This window comes from Centropristis striata, chromosome 14 (genome assembly GCF_030273125.1).
Source record: "Centropristis striata isolate RG_2023a ecotype Rhode Island chromosome 14, C.striata_1.0, whole genome shotgun sequence".
NCBI classification, from domain to species: Eukaryota; Metazoa; Chordata; class Actinopteri; order Perciformes; family Serranidae; genus Centropristis; species Centropristis striata.
In genome coordinates, this window is record NC_081530.1 from 36,983,440 (window position 1) to 37,007,111 (window position 23,672).

Here is a 23,672-nt window from a genome sequence, read left to right on the forward strand (position 1 = left end):
AACATGTTCAGCAACTAAACATGTTCAGCAACTAAACGTGTTCAGCAACTAAACGTGTTCAGCAACTAAACGTGTTCAACAACTAAATGTGTTCAACAACTAAATGTGTTCAGCAACTCAACATGTTCAGCAACTAAACATGTTCAGCAACTAAGCGTGTTCAGCAACTAAACGTGTTCAGCAACTAAACGTGTTCAGCAACTCAATGTGTTCAGCAACTAAACGTGTTCAGCAACTCAATGTGTTCAGCAACTGAAGCAGAACCCTGGACAACAGCAGGAGAACCCTGTGGAACCGCAGAGGAACCTCATAGGACTCATTTACAGAGCGGAACGGAACAGAGCAGAACTCCAGAGAGGGTTCTAAGGCTTTAGAGAGGGTTCTCAGGCTTCGGAGAGGGTTCTCATGCTTTAGAGAGAGTTCTTAGGCCCAGAGAGGGTTCTAAGGCTTCAGAGAGGGTTCTTAGGCTTCAGAGAGGGTTCTAAGGCTTCACAGAGAGTTCTGAGGCTTCAGAGAATGCAGAGGAACCACACAGGACTCATTAACAGAGCAGAATTGTGTGGAACACAAACAGAACATTAACTCAACCTAATAACCCAAAGAAGGAACCTCACTGCAAAGTAAAAGAACCTAACAAATAAATCAACTGTAAAGGCCAGAGCTTTTAGAACAGTGGTAATAGCAGGCACATAATTAGAACCATGCAGAATAGAATTTAACTGTGGCAGAACCCTGCAGAACATTTCAGGAATCATATGTGAGAGAGAAGCAGAGAAGGAACACTATCGAGCAGAAGTAAACCCAAAAGAACCACGTAGAACACAGAACTGAACCACGAGAAACCCTCAGAACTGGGAACAAAGAATGTTTCACCCTCAGAGGAGCTGTCGGTGTGTTCTCAGGGGGTTCTAGTAGGAACCCTCTGGTGTGAGCTACAAGCAGTGCAGAGTGAACACAGAGCTCAGCTGTAAGAAGATTATCAGGCTGAGCTAATTACTGTCAGAGGGAGAACACGTTTCTGCTGTCAGTCTGCTGCAGAACACAAGCTCACAACCTGCAGAACCTGCAGAACACAAGCACAGAACCTACAGAACCTGCAGAACCTACAGGACCCCAGAGTTAACTCATTCAGTCAGTTTTAGACACATTGAAAGTTATTTTTAACACCATCGGACAGAAAAACATCCTAATTACAGCATGTAAACGAAGACAGAATGCATCAGAACGATTGTTTGTGTTTACAAAAACAAAAGTTTAAAAAGGAGTCAAACTTGTTCTTTGTGTTCCGTGTTTATTCTTTGTTTATAATCTTTGTATTAACTTTATAAAATCTAGACAGCTAAATGAATCCACCTTCAGTTGAACAATTATTGTTTTGTTTTTAGCAGATATTTAAAGGGTTAAAGGTTGTTGATGTTGTTGTGGTTGTTTGCTAAACAGAAAGTAAACAATGCATGGCTGCAGCTAAATCAATATTACAAAACGAGTAAATCAATATCTAAGTGTTTGTTATGTTTATAACGTTTTATCCTCTTTACATGCTGTCAGAACTGAAGCTGTTATCTAAGATCACTGCAAAGCCTCGTTCAGCTAGCAGTTAGCATTTAGCCACCTAGCCTCGTTTAGCTAGCAGTTAGCATGTAGCCACCTATCCTTGTTCAGTTAGCATGTAGCCGCCTAGCCTCGTTCAGCTATTAGTTAGCATTTAGCCACCTATCCTTGTTTAGCTATCAGTTAGCATGTAGCCACCTAGCCTCGTTTAGCTATCAGTTAGCATGTAGCCACCTACCCTCATTCAGATAGTAGTTAGCATGTAGCCACCTATCCTTGTTCAGCTATCAGTTAGCATGTAGCCACCTAGCCTCGTTTAGCTAGCAGTTAGCATGTAGCCACTCACTGTCAGGCTCGTCACAGCTGGTGTAGTCGGGTGTGGTCAGTAGCTCCTCCTCCGAGCTGCTGAAGCTACCAATCACGTGCATCTTTCCCATTCGCCACCCAGTCTGTGCTGAGCTCTCATTGGCCGTCTTCCGCTTGAGGGCGGAGCTCGGGTCCAGGTGTTGCCGAGGTAACGGGCTGCGGCGGGGAGATGTTGGGCTGGCGTGATTGGCTGCCCGGTCCACTGAGAACGACCTCTGACCTCCCTGGAGACGATTCTGCCGGAGAGCTGAGGGGAAAAACCACAGACTGAAACCACAGGTGGACAGGTGGACAGGTGGACAGGTGTGCCCCTACCTGTGTGTCTCAGGGTCAGGTGGACAGGTGTGTCCCTACCTGTGTGTCTCAGGGTCAGGTGGGCAGGTGTGTCCCTACCTGTGTGTCTGGTGGACAGGTGTGTCCCTACCTGTATGTCTCAGGTGGACAGGTGGACAGGTGTGTCGCTACCTGTGTGTCAGGTGGACAGGTGTGTCCCTACCTGTATGTCTCAGGTGGACAGGTGGACAGGTGTGTCCCTAACTGTGTGTCTGGTGGACAGGTGGACAGGTGTGTCCCTAACTGTGTGTCTGGTGGACAGGTGGACAGGTGTGTCCCTACCTGTGTCTCAGGTGGACAGGTGTGTCCCTACCTGTGTGTCTGGGGGACAGGTGGACAGGTGTGTCCCTACCTGTGTGTCTGGTGGACAGGTGTGCACCTACCTGTGTGTCTGGTGGACAGGTGGACAGGTGTGCACCTACCTGTGTGTCTGGTGGACAAGTGGACAGGTGTGTCCCTACCTGTGTGTCTGGGGGACAGGTGGTCTGTCTCGGCGGTGTCCAGGGAGACGTCGCTGTGGCGCCGCTGGTGGCGGACCCTGCCCACCTGAGCCAGCATCCTCATGGTCTCCTCGCTGGGCTGCGGCTTCACCGGGTAGCGGGCCAGGTTCGGGTCGCTACGGTAACGAGCCTGAAACTCCTCCTCCTCCCGCCGCCGCCGCTCTCGCTCATCGTGAACCTGGTCCAGTGGGTGGTCCTGGACCGGGACAGGACACGGTTAAAACCAGTACCAACAGTGAACTGGAACACCTGTCGAGTCAGACTCACCTGTGAGTGCCAGCGGCCGCGCCCATCTCTGATTGGTCGCCTCCGGACCCGCGGCTCCGCCTCCCCGTTACCGTGGAAGCCGTATGGCGAACGAGCACGGCGGTCAAGACCGTCAGAGGGCGAGCGAGGCATCCTGCCACTGCCACCATCATAATACGACCCAGAGGGGCTCGGCTTCCTGTCAATCACACAGAACGACCAATCAGAGAGGAGGGGGAGGGGCCTGCAACCACTGATGCAGCTTTTTGTTTATTTACCTTTTATTTATTATAAACAAGGAATACATGAAGACATTTATGAAAAGGATTTTCCAGAAATTAATCAATTTGGGAGAAAATTATTAACTCATAAACAGATACATTTAAAAATGAAACAACAAATAAATTAAAAAACAAAACAAAAAAACAATTAATTTAAAAATTATTATAAATATAATTAATGGAAAAGTAAATAAATAAATATGGGAATTACTACAAAGGCAAATTTAAAAAGCAGTAAATAATTTGAAAATAATAGACAATTATTTTATATGTCAACAATTAAATGAAAATCAATGAAAATTAAATAAAATTATTCATTAAACTATAAAGGAGATTTTGTTGCCTCCTGGTGGCCTCAAGCGGTCACTGCAGCTCCACGATTTATTATGTTTATGACTGAATATGTTTAATTATACTGTATATGTTTTGACAATAGACTAAATGTTTATATTATAGACTGTATTTGTATTATAGACTGTATTTGTTTATATTCTGCACTGTTGGATTTGTTTCATATTCTACAGACTGATTCCAATGTTAAATATTGAATTTGATTCATTAAATGAAGGATTTGTTATTATTGTTGACAAACTGGAGAAATGTTGAAACTAAATCAAACTCATAAACTGATGTCAGTATAATAATATAATATATTAAACTCTGATAAACTCTATATAAAGTCATATTTCTGCTCTTTCATCAGGAGAACACCACATTAAATAAATTATGACAGGATTTAAAATAGATTTTCTTTGACACAGTAAAGAAAGAAAGAAAGAAAGAAAGAAAGAAAGAAAGAAAGAAAGAAAGAAAGAAAGAAAGAGATTATAAACTAATATTAATCAGAATAAATAATTAATATCATAATGAAGAAATAAGAGTTTCTTACAGTTTGTCTGTCCAGTGAAGCTTCACTCACACACTCACACTCACACACAACTCACGACTCAGCACTAACAGGATCATCTCTGAAGCCCCGCCCACTTTGACTCACCACCAGCTCCGCCCTAACAGGAAATGATGTCACTGCTTCATGCCTGTCTGTAGTTAGCCTGTTGTTACCCTATTATTAGTCATTAGCCTGTTAGCCTGTTGTTAGCATGTCATTAGACTATTAGCCTGTTGTTAGCCTGTCATTAGCCTATTAGCCTGTTGTTACCCTGTTATTAGCCTGTCACTAGCCTGTTAGCTTGTTGTTACCCTATTGTTAGCCTGTTAGCCTGTTGTTAGCTTGTTATCCTGTGTTAGCCTGTTGTTACCCTATTATTAACCTGTTGTTACCTTATTATTAACCTGTTGCTACCCTATTATTAACCTGTTGTTACCCTATTATTAACCTGTTGTTAGCTTGTTGTTAGCCTGTCATTAGCCTGTTGTTAGCCTGTGTTAGCCTGTTGTTAGCCTGTGTTAGCCTGTATTGGTCTGTTGTTACCCTATTGTTAACCTGTTGTTACCCTATTATCAACCTGTTGTTAGCCTGTTGTTAGCCTGTTAGCCTGTGTTAGCCTGTTGTTACCCTATTATTAACCTGTTGTTAGCCTGTTTTTAGCCTGTTGTTAGCCTGTGTTAGCCTGTATAGGTCTGTTGTTACCCTATTGTTAACCTGTTGTTACCCTATTATCAACCTGTTGTTAGCCTGTTGTTAGCCTGTGTTAGCCTGTTGTTAGCCTGTATTGGTCTGTTGTTACCCTATTGTTAACCTGTTGTTAGTCTGTTGTTAGCCTGTTGTTACCCTATTATTTACCTGTTGTTAGCCTGTTGTTAGCCTGTTTGCCTGTTGTTAGCCTGTTGTTAGCCTGTGTTAGCCTGTTTTTACCCTATTATTAACCTGTTGTTAGCCTGTTGTTAGCCTGTTGTTTGCCTGTTGTTAGCCTGTGTTAGCCTGTATTGGTCTGTTGTTACCCTATTGTTAACCTGTTGTTACCCTATTATCAACCTGTTGTTAGCCTGTTGTTAGCCTGTGTTAGCCTGTTGTTAGCCTGTATTGGTCTGTTGTTACCCTATTGTTAACCTGTTGTTAGTCTGTTGTTAGCCTGTTGTTACCCTATTATTTACCTGTTGTTAGCCTGTTGTTAGCCTGTTGTTAGCCTGTGTTAGCCTGTTTTTACCCTATTATTAACCTGTTGTTAGCCTGTTGTTAGCCTGTGTTAGCCTGTTGTTTGCCTGTTGTTAGCCTGTTGTTAGCTTGTGTTAGCCTGTTGTTAGCCTGTATTGGTCTGTTGTTACCCTATTGTTAAGCTGTTGTTAGCCTGTTGTTAGCCTGTGTTAGCCTGTTTTTACCCTATTATTAACCTGCTGTTAGCCTGTTGTTAGCCTGTGTTAGCCTATTTTTACCCTATTATTAACCTGTTGTTAGCCTGTTGTTAGCCTGTGTTAGCCTGTTTTTACCCTATTATTAACCTGTTGTTAGCCTGTTGTTAGCCTGTGTTAGCCTGTTTTTACCCTATTATTAACCTGTTGTTAGCCTGTTGTTAGCCTGTTGTTTGCCTGTTGTTAGCCTGTGTTAGCCTGTATTGGTCTGTTGTTACCCTATTGTTAACCTGTTGTTACCCTATTATCAACCTGTTGTTAGCCTGTTGTTAGCCTGTTGTTAGCCTGTATTGGTCTGTTGTTACCCTATTGTTAACCTGTTGTTAGTCTGTTGTTAGCCTGTTGTTACCCTATTATTTACCTGTTGTTAGCCTGTTGTTAGCCTGTTGTTAGCCTGTGTTAGCCTGTTTTTACCCTATTATTAACCTGTTGTTAGCCTGTTGTTAGCCTGTGTTAGCCTGTTGTTTGCCTGTTGTTAGCCTGTTGTTAGCTTGTGTAAGCCTGTTGTTAGCCTGTATTGGTCTGTTGTTACCCTATTGTTAAGCTGTTGTTAGCCTGTTGTTAGCCTGTGTTAGCCTGTTTTTACCCTATTATTAACCTGTTGTTAGCCTGTTGTTAGCCTGTGTTAGCCTGTTTTTACCCTATTATTAACCTGTTGTTAGCCTGTGTTAGCCTGTTTTTACCCTATTATTAACCTGTTGTTAGCCTGTTGTTAGCCTGTGTTAACCTGTTGTTTGCCTGTTGTTAGCCTGTTGTTAGCTTGTGTTAGCCTGTTGTTAGCCTGTATTGGTCTGTTGTTACCCTATTGTTAACCTGTTGTTAGCCTGTGTTAGCCTGTTTTTACCCTATTATTAACCTGTTGTTAGCCTGTTGTTAGCCTGTGTTAGCTTGTTGTTACCCTATTGTTAGCCTGTTGTTAGCCTGTGTTAGCCTGTTCTTACCCTATTATTAACCTGTTAGCCTGTGTTAGCCTGTTTTTACCCTATTATTAACCTGTTGTTAGCCTGTTGTTAGCCTGTTGTTAGCCTGTGTTAGCCTGTTAGCCTGTGCTGTCAGCATGCTGCTGTATAGCAGCAGTACTAGCAGCAGTATTAGCAGCAGCAGTTAATCTGTGTGTGTCTCTGAGCTGCAGGATTATTATTCTGTTAATCTGATTAAACCAGGCGGGGGGGGGGGTCACACTGTAATTAACAACAAACCAAACTAATTAACTCTTTAAGGGTCAAATTCTGCTGGGTTCTACTCACCGCTCAGTGGCTCCGTTGCTCAGAGGCCCCGGGGCCCCCAGCAGCCCCTGCGTTGGTGGGTTGGGAACCCCGTGTGAGGCGTTGTTCACAGACAGCAGAGACACGTTGGAGTGAAACTCGCCAGAACGGGTCAGAATCTCCTGCTTCCTCCGGCACACGTTACACACCCACATCACCTGAACACAACAACACACAGGTAAACAACAAACAGGTAAACAACACGCAGGTCAACAAACAGGTCAACACGCAGGTCAACACGCAGGTCAACAAACAGGTCAACAACACACAGGTCAACAAACAGGTCAACAACACACAGGTCAACAAACAGGTCAACAACACACAGGTCAACAACAAACAGATCAACAAAAGTTCGGAGAGCTGCTGCTGTTCAGCTCCTCTTTACAGTCAGTTTCTCATTGAGTTCTATGGGACATAGAAGATGATATCACACACCCACACACATATACACACACGTACACACACACACACACACACACACACATTTACATTACATTTAGTCATTTAGCAGACGCTTTTATCCAAAGCGACTTACAGGAAGAGTAAAGACAAACAATCAAGGTCTAGTGCAGTAAGAGCTGTTAGTGCTGGTGAGGATTCTTTGAGGAGCAGAATCATGGTGTGGTCTAGGAGAGAAGATGCTCTCTGAAGGTCTCCAGGAGGTTCTAAAGGTAGAGAGGAACCCTGCTCTGGAGGAACTGCTAGTGGTTCCACCAGCGGGGAACAACAAACACAAAGAGTCTGGATTGTCTTGGACCAACGGGGGGCAGAGCCAGAACCGTTCACTGGAAGAGCTCAGCGTGGTGAGGCAGCAGGTCTGAACCAGGTTCAGGTAGCTAGGAGCAGAACCAGAGACAACTCTGGAGCAGCATTAGAGATCTGGATCTGATGCTGCAGCAGGTAGAAGCTCAATGAGCAGACACACACACACACACAGACACACACACACACACACACACACAGACACACACACACACAGACACACACACACACACACACACACACACACACACAGACACACAGACACACACACACAGACACACACACACACACACAGACACACAGACACACAGACACACACACACACACACAGACACACACAGACACACACACACACACACACACACACAGACACACACACACACACACACACACACACACACACACAGACACACACACACACACACACACACACACAGACACACAGACACACAGACACACACACACACACACACACACACACACAGACACACAGACACACACACACACACACACACACACAGACACACAGACACACACACAGACACACAGACACACACACACACACACACAGACACACACACACACAGACACACACACACACACACAGACACACACACACACACAGACACACAGACACACACACACACACACACACACACACACACAGACACACACACACACACACACACACAGACACACACACACACACACACACACACACAGACACACACACGCACACACACACACACACACACACACACACACACACCCCACCTTGCGGGCCCTCAGGAGGACACGCCCCCCGCAGCGAGCACAGAAGCGTCTCTGGCAGTAGCAGCATGCGCGCCCGCAGCCGTCTGCGAACTTGGTCTTGCGACAGACGCCGCAGGTGGCAGGCTCCGCCCTCGCCGCCGGAGCCGCCGGAGGCTCCTCCCCCAGCTTCTTCACCTGGTCCTTGTACATCTCAAACTGCTGATGTAACTTCCTGTGGGCGGGACAGATCGTTAGCAGAAGGCCAGCGTTACCTCTGACAAAAATACATAATAACGGAAGAAATATCAGGTTGCCAGTTTGGGAGACAGAAAGTAGTTTGACTGAGGTTGCCAGTTTGGGAGACAGAAAGTAGTTTGACTGAGGTTGCCAGTTTGGGAGACAGGAAGTAGTTTGACTGAGGTTGCCAGTTTGGGAGACAGGAACTACTTTGACTGAGGTTGCCAGTTTGGGAGACAGGAAGTAGTTTGACTGAGGTTGCCAGTTTGGGAAATAGGAAGTAGTTGGGCTGAGGTTGCCAGTTTGGGAGACAGGAAGTAGTTTGACTGAGGTTGCCAGTTTCGAAGACAGTAAGTTGTTTGACTGAGGTTGCCAGATTCAGTTTAGTTTCAATGAGGTTGCAAGTTTGGGAGACAGGAAGTAGTTGGGCTGAGGTTGCCAGTTTGGGAGACAGGAAGTAGTTTGACTGAGGTTGCCAGTTTCGAAGACAGTAAGTTGTTTGACTGAGGTTGCCAGATTCAGTTTAGTTTGAATGAGGTTGCAAGTTTGGGAGACAGGAAGTAGTTTGACTGAAGTTGCCAGTTTTGGATACAGCCTGTAAGTAGTTTGAATGAGGTTGCCAGTTTGGGAGACAGGAAGTAGTTTGACTGGGGTTTGGGGAAGAGGTGTGGCCAGGACAGGTGCACTCTGGGAGATGTAGTTTTGACTTACGAGTCTGATGGAGGTTTCACATCCTCCTGATCTCTGATGATGGATGAGATGTAAACATGAAAATATCAAAACAAAAAAAAAACAATATAAAATAAAAATCAAACAAACGGATCAGTTTGATGTTTTTAACTGAAAATTCAAACAGGAAGTTAACATTCAAAATAAAATAATGATAAATAATACCAAATTAAGAAAAATTAAAAACAAACATTCACACGCTCTGATGGACTACACTTCCCAGAGTGCTTTGCAACGTCTTCATGCCCTGTAGTACAAAACTCCATCAAGAAAAGGCTGAATTAAAGAACCGGTTCTCAGAGAACCTTCCAGATCAAAGAGAACCCACACTGACACAGAGAGAGAGAACCCACACTGACACAGACAGAGAGAACCCACACTCACACAGAGAGAGAACCCACACTGACACAGACAGAGAGAACCCACACTGACACAGAGAGAGAGAACCCACACTCACACAGAGAGAGAACCCACACTGACACAGACAGAGAGAGAACCCACACTGACACAGAGAGAGAACCCACACTGACACAGAGAGAGAACCCACACTGACACAGAGAGAGAACCCACACTGACACAGACAGAGAGAGAACCCACACTCACACAGAGAGAGAACCCACACTGACACAGAGAGAGAGAACCCACACTGACACAGACAGAGAGAGAACCCACACTGACACAGACAGAGAACCCACACTGACACACAGACAGAGAGAACCCACACTGACACAGAGAGAGAACCCACACTGACACAGAGAGAGAACCCACACTGACACAGACAGAGAGAACCCACACTGACACAGAGAGAGAACCCACACTGACACAGACAGAGAGAACCCACACTGACACAGAGAGAGAACCCACACTGACACAGACAGAGAGAACCCACACTGACACAGAGAGAGAGAGAACCCACACTGACACAGAGAGAGAACCCACACTGACACACAGACAGAGAGAACCCACACTGACACACAGACAGAGAGAACCCACACTGACACAGACAGAGAGAACCCACACTCACACAGAGAGAGAACCCACACTGACACAGACAGAGAGAGAACCCACACTGACACAGACAGAGAGAGAACCCACACTGACACAGAGAGAGAACCCACACTGACACAGACAGAGAGAACCCACACTGACACAGAGAGAGAACCCACACTGACACAGACAGAGAGAACCCACACTGACACAGACAGAGAGAGAACCCACACTGACACAGACAGAGAGAACCCACACTGACACAGAGAGAGAACCCACACTGACACAGAGAGATAACCCACACTGACACAGAGAGAGAACCCACACTGACACAGACAGAGAGAGAACCCACACTGACACAGACAGAGAGAGAACCCACACTGACACAGAGAGAGAGAGAACCCACACTGACACAGAGAGAGAGAGAGAACCCACACTGACACAGAGAGAGAGAGAACCCACACTGACACAGAGAGAGAGAACCCACACTGACACACAGAGAGAGAACCCACACTGACACAGAGAGAGAGAACCCACACTGTCACAGAGAGAGAGAGAGAACCCACACTGACACAGAGAGAGAGAGAACCCACACTGACACACAGAGAGAGAGAGAGAACCCACACTGACAGAGAGAGAGAGAGAACCCACACTGACACAGAGAGAGAGAACCCACACTGACACAGAGAGAGAGAGAACCCACACTGACAGAGAGAGAGAGAACCCACACTGACACAGAGAGAGAACCCACACTGACACAGACAGAGAGAGAACCCACACTGACACAGAGAGAGAGAGAGAACCCACACTGACACAGAGAGAGAGAGAGAACCCACACTGACAGAGAGAGAGAGAGAGAGAGAGAACCCACACTGACAGAGAGAGAGAACCCACACTGACAGAGAGAGAGAGAACCCACACTGACACAGAGAGAGAGAGAACCCACACTGACACAGAGAGAGAGAGAACCCACACTGACAGAGAGAGAGAGAGAGAACCCACACTGACAGAGAGAGAGAGAACCCACACTGACACAGAGAGAGAGAGAACCCACACTGACAGAGAGAGAGAGAGAGAACCCACACTGACACAGAGAGAGAGAGAGAACCCACACTGACACAGACAGAGAGAGAACCCACACTGACACAGAGAGAGAGAGAACCCACACTGACACAGAGAGAGAGAGAACCCACACTGACACAGACAGAGAGAGAACCCACACTGACAGAGAGAGAGAGAGAACCCACACTGACACAGAGAGAGAGAGAACCCACACTGACACAGAGAGAGAGAGAGAACCCACACTGACAGAGAGAGAGAGAACCCACACTGACACAGAGAGAGAGAGAACCCACACTGACACACAGAGAGAGAGAACCCACACTGACAGAGAGAGAGAGAGAGAACCCACACTGACAGAGAGAGAGAGAACCCACACTGACACAGAGAGAGAGAGAACCCACACTGACACAGAGAGAGAGAGAACCCACACTGACAGAGAGAGAGAGAGAACCCACACTGACACAGAGAGAGAGAGAACCCACAGTGACACAGAGAGAGAGAGAGAGAACCCACACTGACAGAGAGAGAGAGAACCCACACTGACACAGAGAGAGAGAGAACCCACACTGACAGAGAGAGAGAGAGAGAACCCACACTGACAGAGAGAGAGAGAACCCACACTGACACAGAGAGAGAGAGAACCCACACTGACAGAGAGAGAGAGAGAACCCACACTGACACAGAGAGAGAGAGAACCCACACTGACACAGAGAGAGAGAGAACCCACACTGACACACAGAGAGAGAGAACCCACACTGACACAGAGAGAGAGAGAGAACCCACACTGACACAGAGAGAGAGAACCCACATTGACAGAGAGAGAGAGAACCCACACTGACACAGAGAGAGAGAGAACCCACACTGACACAGAGAGAGAACCCACACTGACACACAGAGAGAGAGAACCCACATTGACACACAGAGAGAGAGAACCCACACTGACAGAGAGAGAGAGAACCCACATTGACACAGAGAGACAGAGAACCCACACTGACACAGAGAGAGAGAGAACCCACACTGACACAGAGAGAGAGAACCCACATTGACACAGAGAGACAGAGAACCCACACTGACACAGAGAGAGAGAGAACCCACACTGACACAGAGAGAGAGAACCCACATTGACACAGAGAGAGAGAGAACCCACACTGACACAGAGAGAGAGAGAACCCACACTGACACAGAGAGAGAGAGAACCCACATTGACAGATGAAGCTGTGGGTCAAAGGTCATGAGGTTCTAAAGAAGCAGTAACAGTCTAAACCTCTCGACCAATCAGCTGTCAGATTACTGAGCCGTCAATCAAACAGTTTCACCTCACAGTGAAGAGTCTCAGTGAGTGTAAACAACAACAACAACAACAACAACAAATAAACAGGAAGCAGCATTTATAAAAGACTAAATCTGAATAAATGTTTATAACTGATCATTTGAAGCCAAAATGATCTGATACAAATAATCATAAATCATATTTATTGATCCGTGAACCAGCCTCAGGTCACGTGACCCTGACAACCGGCATGAGACTGACTGAAGTTCAGAGGTCATGTGACGTCACCGGGACCTGTGACGTCATTTTACCGCAGTTTAAAAACCTTCCAGTCTCCATCCGAGGTGGGCTTTTATTCTGAAGGGCAGCCCCCACCGGAGGCGCCGTGCTTTTATTATTATTTTTAAATGCCGATGAATAATGAATAATGAATAATCAATAATGAATAATCAATAATCAATAATGAGCCGCTTACTTGAGCATGCTCTGCTCCTTCTCCTCCTCCTTCTTCTGTCTCTCCATCACCGACAGGATGATGCTGCGCTCCTCCTCCGTCAGGTGGCTCAGGTCCGGCAGCTCCGGGCCCGGCCCCGCTCCGGGCCCCGCTCCGGGTCCCGCTCCGGGTCCAGGACCGGGTCCGGGTCCGGGACCAGCAGGCCCGGGTCCAGGCGGCCCAGACATCCCGACAGAGAGCCGCTGCGGGAGAGAGAGAGTCATGTGAACCATAATAATAATAATAATAATAATAATGATGATAATAATGATAATAATAATAATAATAATAATGATAATAATAATAATAATGGTGATGATAATAATGATAATAATGGTGAAAATGATGCTGATGATGATGATGATGGTGAATCCCGGAGCTCTTCCTCTCACCGAGGCGCAGCGCCGCTTCAAGCCGCAGACATGTCTCCTCCTCCGGGGATCAGCAGCGGCGGCTCCGGGCTCATCCTCCCGGCGCTCCGGCCTCCTGCTCGGCCTGCTGCTGTCCCGAGTCCCGCTGCGGCTCCTGGAGCTTCACACGGATAATAATGGAGGAGAGGAAGAGGAGGAGGGAGGGGGGGGGGGGGCACGGCGTGACGTAGTTACGCACAACAAAGATCAGCTGGTCACGAGGGGGGGGGGGGTAATTTATAAATTACAAAGATGAAAACCTTGAAGTGTTCAGAAAAACAAAAACAAATTAGTCAGACAAAAATACAAAAATACAAAAAAAAAAACAACAAATACCAGAAAAACAGAAAAAAATTAGTCAGAAAAATAGAAATTATCACGTTCAAAAACAAACAAAAAAATAAATTACTCCGAAAAAATGGGTTTTATTTTTTTAAGTGAATGCAGTAAGCCTCTGTAGAAAATGAGTTTCACACACAGAAGAAGAAATGTTCTGACTCCAAACCAGCTAATAATAATAATAATTGTAATAATAATAATAACAATAATAATAATAATAATAATAATAATTGTAATAATAATAATAATAATAATAATTGTAATAATAATAATAATAATAATAATAATAATAATTGTAATAATAAAACTTCTATGAAGGGACTAAAGAACAAGAAGGCTCTGAAACTGACTTTGTTTTGGACAAATACAAAAATGATTGATGAATTATACATCATGTTAATTTGTTTTTGTTTTTGTTTTTTAAATTTCTGTTCCAGTGTTAATGTTTGTCTGTTTTTGTTTGTTTTTCTGTCTGTAACCCCCTGGCTGCCAAGAATAATGTCTATATTATAAAACAAACAGAAGATAAAGACCAACAGATCCACCATCAATCAGTCAATAAACATTTTTTTTGTGATACATTTTTTATTGATAAATGTACAATATATATATTCACATCACAAACACTTTTCCCACATATGAATGTCAACAGAAACAAAGTCTCTTGTACATTCTGAGGAAGAAAACAACATATGAACCCTGTCGGACATATAGAAAATAATTATTAACAACTATTTTATTCGCCTTTTAAGGCAACCCATGACCAACACATTGATATATAATTTACAATTTTTTTTTCATTATTATTGGTCAATTTTAGTCAAATATACAAAATTAGGCCTCATTTCAAGAGAAAAAAAGTAAGAAAACCTGAATATTTTTTTCAATAGTAATAGTGAAATAATAATTTATTTTATATTTATTTTTGCTGTCATCTAAAAATGACCAATGTTTTCATCATCAATAAAGTATTATTTCACTATAACTATTAAAAATATTCAGGTTTTATATAATATATCTTTATATGTTTATGGTAGTAGTTATAGACATAATAATATATTATATATATAAAATATCTTTATATGTGTATGGTAGTAGTTATAGACATAATAATATATAATATATATAATATATCTTTATATGTGTATGGTAGTAGTTATAGACATAATAATATATAATATATATAATATATCTTTATATGTTTATGGTAGTAGTTATAGACATAATAGTATATATAATATATCTTTATATGTTTATGGTAGTAGTTATAGACAAAATAATATATAATATATCTTTATATGTTTATGGTAGTAGTTATAGACATAATAGTATATATAATATATCTTTATATGTTTATGGTAGTAGTTATAGACAAAATAATATATTATATATATTATTATGTGTATGGTAGTAGTTATAGACATAATAATATATAATATATATAATATATCTTTATATGTTTATGGTAGTAGTTATAGACATAATAATATATAATATATCTTTATATGTGTATGGTAGTAGTTATAGACATAATAATATATAATATATCTTTATATGTGTATGGTAGTAGTTATAGACATAATAATATATTATATATATTATTATGTGTATGGTAGTAGTTATAGACATAATAATATATAATATATATAATATATCTTTATATGTTTATGGTAGTAGTTATAGACATAATAATATATAATATATATTTATATGTGTATGGTAGTAGTTATAGACATAATAATATATTATATATATTATATATCTTTATGTGTATGTGATAGTAATCGTCTCCTCTTTATTACGTCTCTGTTTATTTATCAGTGATTTATTTTGAAAGACTTCCGGTGAGCGGAAGTGTGTCCGGTCCGCCCCGTCTCCCTTCCCCCCGGAACTACTAGTGGTAGTGTCCGTGTTTGTGGGCCGGAGCAGTAAAAGGCGCCAGTGTTTAGTGAGGAAAGAAAGAGAAGATCACAAACTGCTGGATGAGCTTTGAAAAGCTGAAACTAAACCACAAACAGCAGCTTGGTTTCCTTTCTGCCGCCGGAAACGCGTTTCCTGAAGCTAATGTTGCTAAGCTAGCGTTAGCCGCTAGCAGCTAGCTCCTGCTAACAGTTTCTTTCTCCTCCTGCTGGACTTTAAGAAGCTTGTTGATAGTTCCGGCCGGGGGACAAGAGAGGAGGATGGACCTCAGACGGAACCAACATCTGGACATCAGAGAGGAGGAGGAGGAGGAGGAGGAGGAGGAGGAGGAGGAAGAGGGGGAAGAAGAAGAAGAAGAGGAGGAGGAGGAGGAGGAGGAGGAGGAAGAAGAGGAGGAAGAAGAGGAGGAGGAGGAGGAGGAGGAGGAGGAAGAAGAGGAGGACTGCTGCAACCACACAGGTCACTACAAACACATCAATATCTCCAGTGGTGTAGTCCAGTTTGTTGCAGTGTGTTTACTGTCTCTACTGACCTGTCCCACAACAACAACAACAACAACAACATCTTAAAACAACAACAACAACAACATCTCACAACAACAACATCCCACAACATCTCACAACAACAACAACAACAACATCTCACAACAACAACATCTCACAACAACAACCACAACAACATCTCACAACAACAACAACAACAACAACATCTCACAACAACAACATCTTACAACAACAACAACAACAACATCCCACAACAACAACATCTCACAACAACATCTCACAACAACAACAACAACAACATCTTGGAGCAGATCCAGATGTGTTTCAGTTGAAGAATGAAACCATGTGACTGAATCACTAACTGGGTTCAGATCCTCCAGTAACATCTGGAGATCGTTGTGAGTCTGTTGTCAACATGTTTGATGCAGCAACAGACTCATTCAGGTTGTTTCCACTCCAGTCTCATACCCAGGAGGAGGGTCTCACTCTGAAACGTTCCTAAATCTGAATACGAGCCGTTCTAGCGGACTTTTATCTGGACTTCTTTAGTCCCAGTAGAAGAGCAGGTTCTTTGTTCTCCCTGTAAACAGCCTGGTTGCTGATTGGATAGAACACTAAACAGGATGTGACGTAGAACTGGACACCACAACAACACGCAACATTTGTAAAAGCTGGTTAGCCAGTTGGCTCTGTAGCAGTACAGTATGTATGTGCTAACAGGCTAACAGTTAGCTCTGTAGCAGTACAGTGTGTATGTGCTAACAGGCTAACAGTTAGCTCTGTAGCAGTACAGTGTGTATGTGCTAACAGGCTAACAGTTAGCTCTGTAGCAGTACAGTGTGTATGTGCTAACAGGCTAACAGTTAGCTCTGTAGCAGTACAGTGTGTATGTGCTAACAGTTAGCTCCGTAGCAGTACAGTGTGTTTGTGCTAACAGGCTAACAGTTAGCTCTGTAGCAGTACAGTGTGTATGTGCTAACAGGCTAACAGTTAGCTCCGTAGCAGTACAGTGTGTATGTGCTAACAGTTAGCTCTGTAGCAGTACAGTGTGTATGTGCTAACAGTTAGCTCCGTAGCAGTACAGTGTGTTTGTGCTAACAGGCTACCAGTTAGCTCTGTAGCAGTACAGTGTGTATGTGCTAACAGGCTAACAGTTAGCTCCGTAGCAGTACAGTGTGTATGTGCTAACAGTTAGCTCTGTAGCAGTACAGTGTGTATGTGCTAACAGTTAGCTCCGTAGCAGTACAGTGTGTATGTGCTAACAGGCTAACAGCTAGCTCTGTAGCAGTACAGTGTGTATGTGCTAACAGTTAGCTCTGTAGCAGTACAGTGTGTATGTGCTAACAGTTAGCTCTGTAGCAGTACAGTGTGTATGTGCTAACAGGCTAACAGTTAGCTCTGTAGCAGTACAGTGTGTATGTGCTAACAGGCTAACAGTTAGCTCTGTAGCAGTACAGTGTGTATGTGCTAACAGGCTAACAGTTAGCTCTGTAGCAGTACAGTGTGTATGTGCTAACAGGCTAACAGTTAGCTCTGTAGCAGTACAGTGTGTATGTGCTAACAGGCTAACAGTTAGCTCTGTAGCAGTACAGTGTGTATGTGCTAACAGGCTAACAGTTAGCTCTGTAGCAGTACAGTGTGTATGTGCTAACAGGCTAACAGTTAGCTCTGTAGCAGTACAGTGTGTATGTGCTAACAGGGTTAGTTTTAGAGCTATTAAGTTTGAGGAAGTTGGAGGAGAACCAAGAATGAATTTGTTGCAGACAGAGGGTTAGGGAGGTCGGTGGGAGTGAGGAGGAGGGTTTGGTAGAGAGGTAGAGCTGGGTGTCATCTGCGTAGCAGTGGAACAGTATGTTGTGTTTGAGGAAGATCTGAGCGAGAGGGAGTAAGTAGATAATGGAGAGGAGGGGCCCCAGGACAGATCCCTGGGGCCCCGGGACAGATCCCTGGGGCACCAGGACAGATCCCTGGGGCCCAGGACAGATCCCTGGGGCCCAGGACAGATCCCTGGGGCACCAGGACAGATCCCTGGGGCCCAGGACAGATCCCTGGGGCATCGGGACAGATCCCTGGGGCACCGGGACAGATCCCTGGGGCACCGGGACAGATCCCTGGGGCACCGGGACAGATCCCTGGGGCACACCGGCAGGAACAGGGAGAGTTGGGACTTTTAGGGTTCCAGGTGGATGAATTGTGTGCGACAGGAAAGGTGGGAAGTGAACCAGATGGAGAGAAAACCAGAATCGGAGGCTTTGAGACGGTGATTTGTGATTTGGAGGAGTGCTGGTTGGGATTGAAACTGCTCGTACACGTTGTTGGTGGTTGTGGAGTTGAGAGGAAACAGATTTTTTGAGGATTCTTGAGATGAATGGTAGATTGGAAATGGGACGCAGATTATTAAAGTGAGTGGACCCAGGCCAGGTGTATCAGAATGGGTGTAGTAGCTGTTTCAGAGAGAGGGGGTTAGGGTTAGGGTTTATTTATTATATTTTAGAAACTATTTATTTCCATTTTTATATTATATTTCTTCTTTACCGTGTCATTGATTTATTTTTCTACTATGAATGTTGTCGTGATTATGTATTTATTTTTATTATCACAGTTTATAATTTTTTTTCTCTCTTTATTTATTTCATTATTATTATTATTTATGTATTTATTTTTTCTGTGGCTGTTGGTGGGATTTGATCGACAGAAAATACAGAAAAAAGGATTCCAGATGTTTTTATTTAGATGCTTTAAAAAAGAATTAAACTTTTTTACTTTTTTGTAAAAAAAGAATAAAAATGTCATGTGTCCTTATCAAACAGATTAATATGCATTTATTCATCATTTTAAAATGAGAATAAATTTGGAAGTAAATTTAGTAGTTGAAATTAGCTTCACTTTGACATTTCATGAATGCATCAATAATAATAATAATAATAATAATAATAATAATAATAATCTGTAATTTATGAAGCTGAACAATCTGCAGGTTTTTAACTTTTAATTCTTTAAGAACATTTTGATGCTTTTTAACTTTTCCGTCAGTAAATGATCTGAATTCTTCACACTGAACCTTTAAAAGAACCTGGAAACGTTTAGAGATCGACGGTTTATTATTATTATTATTATTATTATTATTAGTCTTGAGTTCTTCTTCTTCTTCTTCTTCTTCTTCTTCTTCTTCTTCTTCTTCTTCTTCTCTTCGTGGATCAGAGAGTCGAGCGTCTCTTCATTAAACGAACCTCCGAGTTTGTCCAGATTTCTGCCGTTCCAAAATCAATCCTGGATTCACCAAATGAGACGTGAAATCTCTCTAAAGTCCAGATTCACCAGAGACCAGGGACCAGGGACCAGGTCCTCAGACCTCCTGGACTCAGAACTCTTTGTGCTGCTGCCCCCTGCGACCCGGCCGGGTTCCTGGGTGTTCTTACCGGTTTATAGACGGAAGAATTTGTGTTTATTTAATGTTGTCGAGGGTCAGTCTGGTCCAGTTATTAGATATTCAGAGCTGCAGGTTATTAAGATTATTATTTACTGCAACAGACTATTAGTTTGGTCAATTAACTGTCAGAAGGAGAAGAAGAAGAAGAAGAAGAAGAAGAGGGGAGTCTCTGGGAAAACTTCCACTGGATGACGGAGGAGAATGTCCAAATATTCATTAATAACTTTATTTTCTGTGTTTCAGATTTACCTTCAGATGTCCAGAAAGTGATTGTTGGTGGAGGAGAGCAGGAGAGGAGCCGCAGCCTGGACCAGGACCAGGACCAGAACCAGGACCAGGAGGAGCCAGAGCCCCCACACATCAAAGAGGAGCAGCAGGAGGTGTGGAGCAGTCAGGAGGGGGAGCAGCTTGAAGGTCTGGAGGAGGCTGATATCACCAAGTTCTCCTTCACTCGTGTCCCTGTGAAGAGTGAAGATGAAGAAGACCTCTGTCACTTTTCTACTGGTACATTTGACAAGTTTTTCCAGTAAATTTTTCATTCTTTCATGTAGTTTTGTCACTTTTTTCTAGTAAATTTGTCACTTTTTTCTTGTAAATTTGTCACTTTTTTTCAGTGAATTTGTCTTTTTTTTTTCTCATAAATTTCTAATTTTGTCACTTTTTTCTTGTAAATTTGTAACTTTTTGTAATTTTGTCACTTCTGGACCAGGACCAGGACCAGGACCTGGACCAGGCCGGACCTCTGACCCAGATCCTCGTTTACAGCCTGTGAGTGACGATCAGACCGGAGGCTCTTCTGAACCGGAGACCGATGACAGCTGGGACTGGACGGAGACCGGAGAACCTCCGTCAGGTTCCAGCTCTCAGCAGAACCACGAAGCTCCCGTCAGCGCGTGGAAACCAGAGAAACCGTTCAGCTGCTCCGAGTGCGGGAAAAGATTTGTCACCAACGGAAGCGTGAAGATTCACATGAGAACTCACACGGGAGAGAAACCGTTCAGCTGCTCGGTGTGTCATCGCTCGTTCACGCAGAGCGGACACCTCAAGGTCCACATGAGCACCCACCGCCGGGAGAAACCCGTCAGCTGCTCCGTCTGCGGGAAGAGCTTCCTGGTGAAGTATTACTTGCTTCAACACATGAGAACTCACACGGCGGAGGAACTCTTCATCTCCTCGGTGTGTCGGAAAGGCTTCATACAAGCAGGAAGTCTGGGTCACATGATCGTCCACGCCGGAGAGAAACGCTTCGGCTGCAGCGTCTGCGACCGGCGCTTCGCTCAGCTCTACCACCTGAAGATCCACAAGTGTCTCGGCGGTCAGTCCTCGCCCTTCCAGCTGACCGAGGAGAACCTGGAGGCCGAGCCGCCAGCCAGCAGCTCAGCTGAACACATGGAGACAGAAGCTGCTGGGGAGGACTGTGGAGGACCAGAACCAGGACCAGACAGGAGCTGTGATCCAGATCCACATCTGATCCCCGTCGCTGATATAAAGACTGAACCGTCCTCTGAAGCTGAAGACAGCGTTGACATGGAGTTCTGGAGGGAGACCAGGAAGCATCAGTCAGGGTTCACGTACCAGAGGAACAGGAAGTTGTTGCAGGTTTATCCCACATTTACTTTCAGCTGCTCCGACGACGACGAGGCCGAACTCGAACCCAAGACCGAGGACGGCGTCTACGGGACGGGACCGAACCACGTGAAAACTGAGGACGTGTCCGTCAGTGTGACAGGAGGTCTGGGCTCCTCTGAGGACAGTCACACTCTGCTGAGTCCTCCTGCAGGAGAGAGACCGCTCAGCAACAGCCTCAACTCTCACTGCCACACCGAGGAGAAACCGCTCCACTGCTCCGTGTGCGACGCAGGCTTCAGTGACAGCGAAGCTTTAGTCCAGCACATGAGGATCCACACCAGACAGACTCAGTTCAGATGCAGGACCTGTGGACAGGAGTTCGCCTGGAGGAGGTGTCTGAACAAACACATGGAGGCCCACGACCATCAGAAGAACTACGACTGCAGCATCTGCGGCAAATCGTACTCCTGGCTTCATCACTTCAGGAGCCACAGATGTGTTCCTGTTCAGCCTCCGCAGGTCAAAGCAGAACCTGATGGAGAGGACTGTTCAGGACCAGGACCAGATAGGAACTCTGGTCCAGGTGCAGGAGACTGGGAGGACTGGACGGAGACCAGTGAGTCTGAGTCTGGTTTAAACTCTCTGAGCAGTGAAGAGGTTCCCGTCAGCGGTGAGAAACCGTTCAGCTGCTCTCAGTGCGGCAAAAGATTTGTCTGTGAGGGAAGCGTGACGAGCCGGGCGGGGGAGAAACCCTTCGGCTGCTCCGTCTGTAACAGGTTCTTCACCCGGAACGGAAGCATCAACATCCACATGAGAACCCACACGGGGGAGAAACCCTTCGGCTGCTCCGGCTGCGGGCAGAGGTTCACCTGGATGAAGCAGCTCAGGAACCACAGATGTGGAGAACCAGGACCACACAGGAACCCTGATCCAGATCCTCATGGTACCTCAGAGACTGATGTGGAGTCTGGAGGGGACGGAGAGCCTCCGTCAGGTTCAGACTCTCTGAAGAACGAAGAACTTTGTGTCGGTGACTCGAGACCATTTGAACATTTAGAGGAACACAGTAGAGGAACCGCTCCTTGTTCAGATTGTGACTTAAACTGAAATAAAATGAAGATTGACGAGAGATAAAGCAGGTTTCTCTCCTGAAGTCTTGTTTCCTGAGAGTCTCTGATATCTTCAGACGTGACAATAAAAGCTGATAAATAAAATCTTTCACAACGACCATTGTCTTAATGTTTCTGTTTTTATCTACCAAATCAAATCAAAATTACTATTTATCCCCGAGACGATATTCACTCAGTCCGTTCTCTCAAATTATAGAAGAATTACACTAAAAATTTGTTGTTAAACTTAGTAACAAAAGTTCACTTATTAGAACACATTTTACTCTAATTATCAGGTCTGTGGGTTTTTATTGCTTTGACTTTGTGTTTCCTTCTTTCCTTAACCCATTAAGGCCTAAAGCGCCTGGAAAAAAATGCCTGTAAAACCTCAAATGACCCCCTAAAACCTGAAGTTTTTCTGGAAATTCAACACCTACTAAATAATAGATTTTTCAGCCTCTGTAGCAGATAAAAATGAAATTCAAAAAGTATTTGAGAGCTTATACCCGTGGCTTTCATGAGAAGTTGAGTTTATTTGTCCAAACCTTCAATACATTTTTTTAAAAAATCAACAAACTCAGCAAATGTTACATTTGACTGAATAAAAATCCTATGCATAATACTAATACATGCCCATTAGCAAGATGCTAACATGATATGACCACTGGAAGAACAAGACATAGTTCTCATTAGCCTACTGTAATAAAAAAAAATATATATCATAATAATTATAATAACACATTTTATATATTGCACTTTTCAGGGTACTCAACGAGGCATAAAGTAATATGAGACATAAACAGTCATGATTTCTGATATCATCATCACAATCAATTAGCCTATTATTATTATTAATATTAATATATTATTATTATCTCCAGATGGCCACAAATCTGTCTGTTCTTCGGTGAAAATATGTCGTCTAAAAACATATTCCTCATCCATAAATCTGGTCGATTGGTTCCGAGGGTTCAAAGTCCGGATCAGCAATTAAATGATCGGCGCTGTTTTCATCAGATCTCTTCCGTCACTTCCTGCTGAGCTCCTCCGCTATAGATATATATCTCTATAGATAGATAGATGGATAGATATATATCTCTATAGATAGATAGATGGATAGATATATATCTCTATAGATAGATAGATGGATAGATATATATCTCTATAGATAGATAGATGGATAGATATATATCTCTATAGATAGATAGATGGATAGATATATATCTCTATAGATAGATAGATGGATA

General features: G+C 43.9%; 2 protein-coding genes across 2 annotated transcripts in view; one reads left to right on the forward strand and one right to left on the reverse strand.

Annotated features, from left to right (window-relative positions):
• The window catches only part of rims2b (regulating synaptic membrane exocytosis 2b), a 50,989-nt gene extending 37,760 nt beyond the window's left edge, over positions 1-13,229 (reverse strand). Inside the window, exons 1-6 of the mRNA XM_059349544.1 lie at positions 13,128-13,229; positions 8,389-8,599; positions 6,835-7,010; positions 3,018-3,195; positions 2,712-2,946; positions 1,898-2,164 (exon numbers count right to left, since the gene is read on the reverse strand). Of these exons, the coding sequence (XP_059205527.1) occupies positions 1,898-2,164; positions 2,712-2,946; positions 3,018-3,195; positions 6,835-7,010; positions 8,389-8,599; positions 13,128-13,174 (1,114 nt within the window). The 5' untranslated portion in view covers positions 13,175-13,229. The remainder of the gene's footprint in view (positions 1-1,897; positions 2,165-2,711; positions 2,947-3,017; positions 3,196-6,834; positions 7,011-8,388; positions 8,600-13,127) is intronic.
• Positions 13,230-18,213: 4,984 nt separating this feature from the next.
• On the forward strand, positions 18,214-22,544 carry LOC131984460 (zinc finger protein 135-like). Its single transcript, XM_059349274.1, has 3 exons — positions 18,214-18,499; positions 19,991-20,251; positions 20,457-22,544. Exons 1-3 carry the CDS (start codon positions 18,214-18,216, stop codon positions 22,421-22,423), a joined length of 2,514 nt encoding a protein of 837 aa, XP_059205257.1. The 3' UTR covers positions 22,424-22,544.
• Positions 22,545-23,672: the final 1,128 nt, after the last annotated feature.